The 12,907-nt window shown below is 39.1% G+C and overlaps 1 protein-coding gene across 1 annotated transcript in view; it reads right to left on the reverse strand.

Annotated features, from left to right (window-relative positions):
* Positions 1-8,535: 8,535 nt before the first annotated feature.
* Positions 8,536-12,907, reverse strand: part of LOC123372975 — a 52,478-nt gene continuing 48,106 nt past the window's right edge. Inside the window, exons 9-11 of the mRNA XM_045021686.1 lie at positions 11,795-11,981; positions 9,474-9,609; positions 8,536-8,755 (exon numbers count right to left, since the gene is read on the reverse strand). Coding sequence (XP_044877621.1) covers positions 8,656-8,755; positions 9,474-9,609; positions 11,795-11,981 — 423 coding nt within the window. The 3' untranslated portion in view covers positions 8,536-8,655. The remainder of the gene's footprint in view (positions 8,756-9,473; positions 9,610-11,794; positions 11,982-12,907) is intronic.

A 12,907-nucleotide genomic window follows, 5' to 3' on the forward strand; every position in this document is an offset into this window, starting at 1 on the left:
CACAAGGGACGTTTCACAAACATCCACGCGGGATGGCCAGGGAGGGTTCATGACGCTCGCGTATTCAGAAGCACTACTCTGTTTAAACGGCTGCAGCAAGGGACTTACTTCCCAGACCAGAAAATAACAGTTGGGGATGTTGAAATGCCTGTCGTTATCCTGGGGGACCCAGCCTACCCCTTGATGCCATGGCTCATGAAGCCATACACAGGCAGCCTGGACAGTGGTCAGGATCTGTTCAATTACAGGCTGAGCAAGTGCAGAATGGTGGTGGAATGTGCATTTGGCCGTTTAAAGGCGCGCTGGCGCACATTACTGACTCGCTCAGACCTCAGCCAAACCAATGTCCCCTATGTTATTGCTGCTTGCTGTATTCTCCACAATCTCTGTGAGAGTAAGGGGGAGACCTTTATGGCGGGGTGGGAGGCTGAGGCAAATCACCTGGCCGCTGATTACGCGCAGCCAGACACCAGGGAGATTAGAAGAGCACACCAGGAAGCGGTGCGCATCAGAGAAGCTTTGAAAACGAGCTTCATCAATGGCCAGGGTACAGTGTGACTGCTGTGTTTGTTGATGAACACCCAACCCCTTGATTGACTCAGTCCCTGTAAGCAACTCCCCTCCCCCTTCGAGTACAGCTTACTTATGCAAATAAAGTCACTCTCACATGAATTCTTTATTGATTCATTATAAAAAGAGGGAGAGAAGTAAGGGTGTGCTTTGGGAGGAGGAAAGGATTAAAAAAATAAAATTCAGAGTAACGACATCCTTCTGGTTGGGCTGTCCACGGGGGTGGAGTGGGCTCTTTCCTGTAATTTGAAACCACGTCCTTCCACTCATTCAGATGAGCTCTTTCATTGCGTGTAACTTCCATAATATCCGAGAACATCTCATCTCGCGTCTTCTTTTTCCTCCGCCTTATCTGTGCTAGCCTTTGGGATGGAGGAGGGACGCTTGAAATATTTGCAGCTGCATGAGGGAGATAAATATTTAGAAAGATACATTTTACAGAACAATGGTTATACTCTTTCACAGTGAAAAGCACTATTCACCTTACATAGCACATGTGATTTCCCTACAAGGTCGCATTTTTCATCTTAATAGTGCCTGCTTGCAACTCTTGGGTTACAGATCTCAGACACAGGTCCAGGCATCAGGATTCAGCTTGCATGCGGCCATGGTAAGCCACTGTCTCAGTGATTTACCCCTCCCCCCCAACGCATGGCTAATACCACGCTAGCTCCCTGCTAATCAACAACCTTCCCCCTCCCCCCCATCAGTCTCTTAGTGATTTTTAGATCTCAGCAGACTGGGCAGAAACACTGCCCCACCACAAGTGATTTCAGCTCTTATTGAGTACTTAGGATAAGAAAAGGCTCCTAATTAAGCCTATTTATTTCTCTCTTTGAACCATGGGGAGGAACAGGTTCAACCAGACTGGGGACCTTTAGGGAGAGTCCACATTGCCTGACTAGTACATCTGTCCCCACGCCTCTTACTTTTACAGGAGTCTGACATTAGAGCCCCTGGTTTAAAGAGGTCCTTTCAGCTGAGGGTGAGCCCCTCATTTGGGACAGGTGAAGCACAGGTCTTTTCCCTTTCTTTATACAATAAAGACAACAACATTTCACTACCCCTACATTCAGTACTAAAGTGATTGGTAACCCAACACCAGCCAAAGTTGATCACTTTGAGCAACACCGCTCTATCTGCTGGATATCTTGGCAGAGTAGATGGGTTCATATAAATACAGTTTGCTCCTGAAATCTCCCCCCACCCCCTGATAGCTGTCAGGGGAGAACTCTGTCAGACCCTGCTTACATTTTAAAACTTCTTCGCTCAATGTTGTTACTGTTGTTGACTTGGACTGATATATTCATGAAGCTTTTAATTCCAAATGTATGGTTGACAACCACTAACAAGTTTATTAGTACAAGTTTAACTTATTTTCACCGAATTGGTTCATGAGTAGTAGATCATGTAACAGAAAAGCAAGATATGGCAGGAGGGGTGGCTAATTTATTCATGTCAATGTCTATGAGTGCCTATCCAAGGCTTCAGTCACTTTGCACACTATAAATGACACAGTACTAAAATATTACATATTAAAAGACTATATAATGTAATCAAATGCCTACCTGCTAAATTAATAAAATAATAATGCATTCCATAGCTAATCAAGTCTTCTGGCCTTCTACCCACAATGGCTTCAATGCAAGTGCAAGTACTGCTCAAGAGCTGGCATAAGCATAATGTTTCCTATATTGAACAAGTGTCTGCCCTCATCTGGACCACTGTCTCTAGTGGTGAAACCCCCCCTGCATTAGGGACAGTGTAGTGGATGCTGAAAAGGTCCAGAGGAAGGCAATGATGACGGCTTAGGTAAATGGGAAAGTTAATGTGGTGTTGTGAGCTAGCTTAAACTTGATGGATTGAGTTAAATACTTGTGGAGATTGAGGGGTGTTTGGTGTGAATGTACGCTTCACATAATTGTAAAGTTGAGTTAATCGCAAGCCCCCACCTCAGACAAAAGGAGTATGTGAACCCACACAGATATTTTTGATTGTGTGGGTAGAGGGTTGATTTGGGTTTTTTTTGGTCTGAGTATTGTTTTAGAAAAGTGTGTGGAGGTGAGAGAGAGAGAGAGAGCAGACAGAACGCAGGTACAAACAGCAATACAGACAGCCTGAAGAAAGCCACACAGGTGCCTGTATGCTGGGTGAAGCCACAAGGGAGTATTTTGAGTCTGATGCTAGGCAAAGAAGCTACCCCTGCTTCTTAGTTCTTCCTGTGTTCAGAGAAGCAGGACTTTGTATATTCTTTGTAAATTAACAAGAGTGCATCAAAGCAAATACCAGGCTCCATTAATTTCTTCTCCCAGCTGGAACATCCCCAAGGCCCTGAACTTTGACTAGCTACTTCGGTCGAAAAAGGGTAACAGTATGATGAGACATAACAACTACGACTATTTAGCAGGGAAAGGAGAAGACTCAGAGGGGACTAAACTGAAGTATTCAGGATTCTGAAGGGGAGACTAAAAAGTTACTAGGCCCTCCCTATGTTATTCTAACTCAAGAAGCGTGGTCTTTTGATTAAATAAATGGCCATTAAAGCTAGACAATTTAAACAGAAATGCTTCCTCCAACAACATGCAATCTGTGGACTTCACTGCCACAGGAGGTTATAGAGTTAACTACTTTAGCTGGATTTCTAAAAGGATTGGCTAACTTTATGATCATGACTAACATTTTATGCTACAGTTCTATGTATGCTAAACTAAGGGAATCATATCTCATGATTCAAGGTGTAAGGTGATTGCTACTAGAGTGAGAGCTTTTTTCTTTTGTTTGTTTTGTTTTTTTGCTGTGTGAAGCAGTGCACAATTGACAGGATACAATTTTTTCCCCCTTTCTCTGAAGCAACACAAGCAGGATTCTGGACTTGATGAATGAAAGGTCTGATAAATCCCATGCTTCTAATTATGTGTTAATTTGTTTTAGTGAGCGAGCTGCAATAATGTCAAACTAATGCAGAACACACACACACACTTGCAATAATATACATGGATTTTTTTCAACCTCCCCCCACTTTTCAAATATAATTAAAATGATGAGGCATATTAAAAAAAATACCAAAACAACCCAAAATCAACCTCTACAGCCAGAGAGAAACACTGAAAAATCCTTAATCTCCCTTTCAGGTATCTGGGAAAAAACTCTTGAGAGAAAAATGTAATAAACACAACTTGACAAGTACCATCAATACATTTTAGTGACAAAAGGAACTCATAATTAAGCTGACTCAAATGTATGAACGCAGAATTATATACTGCTATTTATAATTACAGTTGTCCAATTAGAATTAGATTACACATGTAATTACAACTCCAGACAAAGGTGAAAAGTCAGATTGAGAAATTTGTGTGTGTTGAGGGAACATTTATTCAGAAAAATTCCTTTTGGACATCTGCAAGGGGACTGGGAAAAAGTCCCAGGAGAAACCTCTCAAACAAAATATATATCAGATAAGTGAATACTTTAAAAAATGAAAATAAAACCAGCTACATTGATGACAGCTAAGTATGACCCTGACCCACTGACTAAAACCTCTCTGGCATGGGGTCACCAGTAGGCATAGAGAGCTCCTTCCTATGCTAGCCCTCTCGATCCAAACACTATTGTCCCCAGCAGTGTTAGGAATGGGAAGCTGTGTGCATTGCTCTATGACAATTCCTGGCTGGCAAATTGCCACTAAGGCAATGCTTCCATTTGCCACTTCACATAAATTAGAACAATTCCCAGGCTTCTGTGATCTATGCAGGCGTTAGTGCTGGGATAGAACCAGCTCTGACTCAGAGAAACGTGACAAGCCATCTTTTGGATCCTCTTCCTTTGTGTCCTGTAGAACCTGGCTGCAGCCGAGAGCTGGCTTGTTACTTTTAAAAGCAGTGACATATTTTTTGACAGATGATTTGTATTTATGATCATTTGGAGAAAAATGAAATGGTGATACTTTTCCCTTCAATTTGTTATTGATTTTGCTTCCATTTGGAAGCATCAGAATCACAAAATATAAAGAGCCAGATCCTGAAGCTATGCTTATTTACACCAGCTAAGAATCTAGTCTTGATTCTACAGCATGGAAGTGTAAATCTCAACAATAAAACCAGTGAGCCAGATTTTTCTTTCACTTACACAGGTTTTATAGCAGTGTAACTCCATTGACTTATGCTGAGTGAGACTATTTTTTGAGTTCTGATATATTTGCAGTAGAACGTATGTGAAAATAAATAAAAAACATAGTAACGTAACACTAGTATGCTTCAGAGACGATGTCAAGCATGGAGGAAAAGCGATGTATCTAATTTGTAAGGCACCTATTTGGGGGCAAAGTCTGGTAAGGTCATAAGAGAAAAGGTCCAATTCTATGACCCCTCACTCAGACTGAGTAGCACATACTCATGGAAGTATTTGTATTGAAGTCATTGAGCCCTACGTCTTGTGACCTTTATATCAATTCTCTGTGCCCCGTGGCCTAGCATTATTACTTTCATATGTGACTTAAGTGGTTTATACAACCACGAAATCTGATTCTGACATCACTTACACCAGTGAATCACTTCAGTGGCAGTATTTACACAAGAAGGGAGTATTCAACCTGAGTAAGGGTTGAAGCAAGAACTGGGACCGAACTAGGCATAAGTGCGTTGCTGGATCAGGATTGTGAGGACCCCCCTGCCCTGTCGCCTCACATATCAATTTTTTTTGTAATTGTTTTTGAATTTCTGTTTAGTTTTTCTGCTTATTAATATGGTGCAATTTTTTCCTTCATGATTTTTCATTGCAGCTTCTCTACTTGCTAGATCTCAACGCTAGTTCTCAGGAAGTATTTGCATTTGTCAGTCTCAAGCCAGTTGCACTGACCCAAGTAAGGCAATGCCTAGAAGTGCTATTTTGATTTCTATGTAGAAAACAATAACAAAAAGGAACAATTTATGATCTCTCCATTACCTGCTCTAAAAGTTGTAACAGAAATATAAATTCCATGGCTGTGCATCAAAGGAGTACAACATTATCACTAGACATGAGACATGACCATTTCCTCAGAGTTCATTTGTTTTCAAAAACACTTGTACCATTTACTTTTATATAAACTATGTTCTGTGGAAGAATTTGTTAGCATGAGCAGTGGATGGTACAAAAGATTGGTGCAAGAAAATGGATCATACAGCGGATTGCCTGTAATATTTCATTAAACATGGTGATTTCTGTATTCAACTGTTCAAACCATTGTAGCAACCCATTTGGAATGTTTAACAACTTTCCTTCCTGGGTGAACTGCAAACTAGCTACCTCAAGCATTCAAATATCAGGAGCCAGATCCACCCAAAAATCATTATTTTAAAGCAAAACATTCGGAGCTTTTGTCACTTGCCTTCTGGCTTTGCCTTGTCTAGGCTTTATGTTTTTAAATTTATTATCCACAATCCTGAGGGCTAGAAACTTACTTTTGCTTTAAAATTAAAGCTGAGCTCCTGATGTATTCAGATGATCCCAAGGTCTAAAGCCTTTGAGAAAAAGACCAAATATCACAAGACTCGCAATGAAATCTCAAGAGTTGGTAACTTTGCAACTGTTCTTCTTTCAGTTAATTGATTGTAACAGTTATATGTGTGTACCCACATCCAATTCACACTTATACTTCTGCAAATTGCAAGGCTCCTGTCTAAAATTAGAGGTAAAGTCACCACTAGAACTGAGTGAATAACTGTAAAAAATCTTATATTTGTGAAAAATCATAAATTAATTGGCTAGCTCTATACACTGGAAGAGTGATTGATTCAGACTTCTCTATAGGTCCTTACATCCGGACTACAATAAAATCTAGCAGATTCTTTCTGCATAACATCTCTGTATCATGGCCTTTTCTGTTTCTCTACACAGCTAAAACTAGGGTGACCAGATAGTAACTGTGAAAAAATGGGATGGGGGTGGAGGATAATAGGCAGCTATATAAGAAAAAGTCCCAAAAATGGGACTGTCCCTATTAAAATGGGACATTTGGTCACTCTAGCTAAAACTCACCCAGGCTTTCATCATCTTGCACCTTGGTAAATGCAACATCCTTTACTCGGGCCTTGATTAATGCAGTCTTAGCCTGCTCATATCCATTCAGTGTACAGCTGCAATGATCACTTTCCTAGCCCTTCACTTTGACTACATCACTCCTCTGTTTGCATCCCTTCCACTGTTTTCCCCGGCTCCCCCTTCTCTATTGCACCAAACATAAGCCATTTGTCTTCACTTTAAAGGCTCTTCACAGCCTTACTCAACCTGTCTATCATCTCTCATTCAGTACTGAGAGGCTGAATCTTGCCTCTGATCAGCCCATGATGCCAGCTTCCATTACCAACTTTTAAAATTTTCGAACAAGCACCATTGTGCTTTCTCTCTTGCTTTCCCCTCATAGTTGGGAGGGACGCCCCATAAATATCCACTAAGTGACCTAATTATCCTCCAGAACCCTCTTTAAAGTTCTCCTTTTCAGTGATGCCTACCAAAAACTTGACAGTGGTTATGCCACTGGTGTGCTGAGACCACTGCCTATCAAGTTGTCCAGTACTGGCTCATTGTTTCCTTGTTTCCCCCTTCCGTCTGTATCCATCTGTTGTCTCTTGTCTTAGCTTGCACTCCAAAGAGCTCACAGTCTGTTTGTTTTGTGTCTGTGCAGCACCAATGTGGTCCTGGTCCATGACTGGGGCTCTTAGGTTGCTATGGTAATACAAAAAATTAACTATAATCATACTTTTGTAAAAATTAGAATTTAGAATATTACATCATTGAATAAATTATTAGATGACTATTTTTGACTCACTTGATGTATAGTTATGGTGCATCCGTAGGTTCAGAGGAAATAGTTCTTCTCAGCCTCAGATCCATTCCTCTCCATAAATGTGGTGAGCTGTGATAGCGGTTGGCCAGACCAAAAATACTTTACAATTAAAATTTACATTAATATAGAGTGAACATGAACAACAACAAAATAATATACATTCAATTCCATATACACAGCACTGCCCTAGTGGATATGGGGCCTTTGGCCTCCCCGTCAGTCCTTTCTGTCAAAATTCCTCTGACGTCAGTCAAAATACCTCAAAATGGTATTTTGAGCTTCTCTCTTTCACCAATAGAAGTTGGTCCATTAGAAGATATTACCTCACCCATGTTGTCTTTCTAATATCCTGGGAGCAACTTCACTGCATGCTCAATTTCAATCTTTTCTGGCCCCAGCCCCACCTTTGAGTTAGACACAGTCCATATATTTCAGAGAAAACCCAACTGAGGGATCATCTTATAAAAGTAAATCCTCACAAGGATTATGTTTGCATGATAAAAACAACATATGCATAAAAAAACAGAGTAAAATATATACTGAAATTCAGTGTTTTCTCCCTTTAGATAAATACATCAGAACCTCAGAGTTACGAACACCAGAGTTATGAACTGACCAGTCAACCACACACCTCATTTGGAATGGGAAGTATGCAATCAGGCAGCAGCGGAAACCAGAAAGGAAAAGCAAATACAGTGTGTTAAACGTTAACTACTAAAAAAAAAAGGAAAAGTTTTTAAAAATATATTTGACAAGGTAAGGAAACTGTTTCTGTGCTTGTTTCATTTAAATTAAGATCATTAAAAGCAGCATTTTTCTTCTGCATAGTAAAGTTTCAAAGCTGTATTAAGTCAATGTTCAGTTGCAAACTTTTGAAAAAAACACCATAATGTTTTGTTCAGAGTTACAAACATTTCAGAGTTACAAATAACCTCAATTCCTGAGGTGTTTGTATCTGAGGTTCTACTGTACTATGATGCAGCAAGAAGTGTAGTTTATCAATTAAGGCAAAATCCCTGTTCACTGGTATAAATCCAAAGTGACTCTGCTTAAGTTAGGGGACCATGGACCACAAATAGAAACATAAAAAGACCATCCACAATGCAGGTAACATAAATTAGCTTTTATTTACTAATGTTTACAAAAGATGTGTGGTACATACCACTTCAAAAGGTCACCTGCTGCTAAAATATCATCTGTGTGGGAGATATTGTCTTGAAATGTATTCTAAAGAAAAGTATGAAGAAAAACTAGATTATTTTTCACATCTTTGTCTCTTCCAGGGGTCGGTTCATGAAGTCTTGAATGGCCTGGTGTAGGGTTACCCATTTATTAATTGAGGTTTTCAAAGCAGTAATCCATCTGAAAGAAAGGAAACACCAACAACTGCCACTGAATGGGTGTCATATGTTCACTTGGAAGATAAACTTCTCCTGAAATTGTTTTTTATAAATCGGTTGTACTGTCACGTCACTAAAAATGCTAATAATAAGTGGACTGGAGAGGTGGGAAGGGAAGAATTGGCTGTAAGAGCAACATATCTGGGCACAAGTTTCCAAATTATTTAATAGCTGCTCATTATAAGTCAAATCCTACAACTTTTAGTCTTAGGGACATCAGTGTGAGTTTTTTTCTGCACCAAGACTACAGAATGTAGCCTTTAGAAAATGACTTCATAGGCTATTTTTTTAATTATGATGATCAGTGTTGGAAGTAATTCCTCTGTGAGAACTAGAAGTACCTACTTTTCACTTAGTCTGACCTATCATGAAAGGCACTCAGGTGCTTCCATTTAGTATGGCCACCCACACATCCTTATGTGAGATATCATGACAAGGTTCCTTCTTGAACTGCCGCAATTCAGCCTTGCTATAAACTCCACTGATGACAATAACAGAACTCATGACTCACAGGTGCCAGGATATTTTGCTGCAGTGAGACTAAAGCTAGTGTTACAGAGAGATGAAAGCACACAGGTGAAAACAAAATGGAAAGATGTTAGCAAACGTTCTTGAACCACAGTATTCTTACTTGCTTTAAGAGTTTGGCAAAGAGAAGTGAAACAAAGATCTCAATTTACCGTTTGTTTTCATTTACATTCTCTGCACATAGGTAGAAGGTTTGAAACTCTTCGGATGGGGGTTTCATTTCAATTACAGATCTTCTGGAGCCAAGCGACTGTTCACTTACAGTGTAACCTTGCAGGTAAATCCCACCTAGAGAAAGGGAAACAGCACAAACAGAGAGTAGCATGAACCACTTGTTGGTCTACTATAAACTACATATGTGCCAAGTTCTTTCCTTCTACTTAGCAACGGAAAGGTTTTTACATTCTCTTTTCAGAGACCTAGGCAGTGATGCTTCCAAAAATCATGCAACAGAGAATTAAAATACACATACATAAAAAATAGTTTGTGAAAAACCATTAATGTCCATTTTTACTTTGAAAAGTGACTGGAGAAATGGCAGTTCCTCAATTGCAATGATTTCCAGATCAAATGTATTCGGTTTACAAGTAAAACAAATATTTGTTTTTCTTATTTGCCAGCCCTGCAATTCAACCTGAGATATGAGAGTCAAATTGAGTTCTTTTAATTTTGCACAGCATCACCATCAATTAAGGTTCTACAAATCTTTGGATGAAAAACGCTATACAACTGCTTAAAATTTTTTTTATTACAGTCCAAATTTTGCCCTCTGTTACACCTGTGCGCTCCATGGTGTTGCACAGATGAAACTGATCTGTCACTTATTGGAACTTAGTAAATAATTTTGTTGCTACATGAAAAGTATTGAAATCCAGCTCAGTCCCTTCTGGCTGTATTGACTCTACAAGGATAATGGAAATAAAAAGCATTAGAAAGGTACTTATGTCACTTAGGTCAGCATATATGAATACACAGAGTAGCTGTTCCTTTGAGTAAGAAAATGCTATTTTTACATAGCCACTTTTCAAAGTGAAACTGGGCACTAGGGCTCTGACTTGAAGTGTCAATAACAGAAATATAAAGTTAAGACTTAAAATGATTATGAGTCCAAATACTCAGAATAGCCTCAACCCATGTTCTACATTCATACACAGAAAATCATGCAGCTAGCTTTCTAAACACACAGGTTTGGGCAAACTTCAAAATATGGGTGTGTAATTTTGGTCATAAGAATTTAGAAGTTGCTTTTGCAAATGTGGCTCATTTTGTCAAGCACTTTAGACACATCATTTTACCTGCTTTCAAATACTTATTACATGGTGACATTTTTCAAATTCATGTTAAATTCACCAAATTGTTTTTTCCAACTGAAATACCAAACCCAAACATTCTTTCCCAAAATGAAAACGTTTCATTTTGACATTTTTTTAAACTAACAATTTCAATTGATTTAAAAGGACTTTTCATTTCAAATTTTACTTTAATTTTATTTTAAAAGATTTTTAAAAATCCTCAAAAATGAAATGTTTTGTTCAACCCAAAAGGAAATTTTGAGATTTTCAATTTGCTAGAAAATTTAAAAAGTTTTTGTTTCAGGTCAACCTGAACTGTTCAGCTACTGAACTGAAACGTAAGTTTACACAACTCTACTTAAATGTCCCAGGAAGCTGATCCAAAGTTTATCAAAGTTTGTCTTCCAAATTGTGAGTCCTACATTAATAGTCCTACTGACATCATATCAGGTACCAAGGAGACACCAGTTATTACAGTGATAGTGGACACTGTGTTTGTAAGGTACTATCTGCAATAAGCGTGGAACAGTTCAGAAAAGGAGTTAGGGTAGCAAGAGAAGATCCACTACAATGTCAAAGAAAGCTGGTTTGGTTTATTTTAAACAATAGTGTATTTAAAGACCAGAAGGGCATGATGCTGAGCAGTTAGACACAGAACTGACCTCCCAAAATATCTGATAACTAATTCTAGTTCTGCTATTGATTCATTTTATGACTTTGGGCAAGTTTCTGTCTCAGTTTTCAACCTCAGAGAGATGTTGTAAGCACTAGTTATTTCATTGTTGTACAACCCTTTGAAGCTAAAGAGTGCTATATAAATGCTAAAGATGGAAGTTCCACTCCTCCAGTGGATAGAGGTGTTTCCCTGCCTACATAATTGGGAAATACCATAATCACAGGGAAACCCGCTCCAAGCAATAACTCAGGGCAGTTTGCAACAGAGTGTGCTGTCGGTGCGATGAAGTTAAGGAGCTTGAGCAATTTTTGACCTGCTCTGGCAGGGTGGATCTTGTCACTAACATTCAGCCAATACTGCTTCACTCTCCAACCCGCCAACCCCAATATGCTTTCTGCCAGTAAGGGCACTATTTCACCTTTAGAATAATAAAATACTTGCATTAAAATAGTGTACACTCTTTCATGTTAATATGAATAATTTAAAAACAAAGAGTATCACCTACCTATGGCATGTGTGGAGCGAATGCCGGCATAAAAATACAAACAGCCATCCTTCAGAATGCAGTAGTGCTGAGTCCACATGTCCCTGCTTTTATCCAGTTGGTGGAGGAGACCCAGACACTCTGGGTTTTTGATAGCGAGGGGTGGAAGGCTTGTGTTGTGCAGGGTGACATCTACCCATACATGATTCTATAGAGTTAACACAAAATAGTTTCATGAGGAGCATGCTTTTATTCTGCAAAGACATTAGCCCCAAATTCCCTATTCTAAAAATAGCTTTTATTGCCACAGTGATTTGGAATGTCAAGGGTTCTGGAAACGCAATTAACAAGCATATATTTTATAGCAACTACTCGTTTCCTTCTCATTCCTTCTTAAAAGAATTATTTGTCTTTTTCTGCACTTCAAGTTTTGCTGGTACTAACAAGAATGGACCAAAGCTGTACTAAGAGGACTATCATGCTAGCTGTTTGGAAGTTGCCTGACTTAATTTCTTCTTATTTATTACTTCAGTTCTCACTGTTGCCAAAGCTGGAACTACCAATCACATCCTGTCCTCAGATACTTGCACATCAACAGGAGTTTCACAGAAGTATCTGAGAACAGAATATGGCAATGAGACTTGGATGAATGCATGACCATGTGCTAGATGTCTGTGACATTTCTAGAAGATGTAAATGTCCAGGTGCTAATATTATAGAACAGGCCAAAGAAAGATAGCAGAGCTAGTAAAAATTAGGAGGAAATATAGAAAAAGGTATTTAATAAGGCTGAACTGCCAAAAATGAGTTTAAACAGGAACCATGTAATTTCCCTCCCTCTTTTTTTTTTTTTAACTTCTAAAGGACATCTGGATCCAACTTCTACATCTAAACCTAACATGCTTTATTTAGCTGCAATATCTAATGTTGGGTCAACCTATGTCATTGTCATCTGAATTCCTTGTGGAGAGTGTCTGCAATATCGGTAGCATCCTGCTCTGTTTCTATAGGGATTTTCTTTTTCACTCAATTGTTATTTCTTTCTCATCCTTGACAAGCCAGAGAGAGAGAGAGAGAAAAGAGTTGATGCTATATAGCTAGCTATATTCTTTACTGTGAACAGGAAACCTGCTG

The sequence above is a fragment of the Mauremys mutica genome, chromosome 6, assembly GCF_020497125.1.
Source record: "Mauremys mutica isolate MM-2020 ecotype Southern chromosome 6, ASM2049712v1, whole genome shotgun sequence".
Classification (NCBI taxonomy): Eukaryota; Metazoa; Chordata; order Testudines; family Geoemydidae; genus Mauremys; species Mauremys mutica.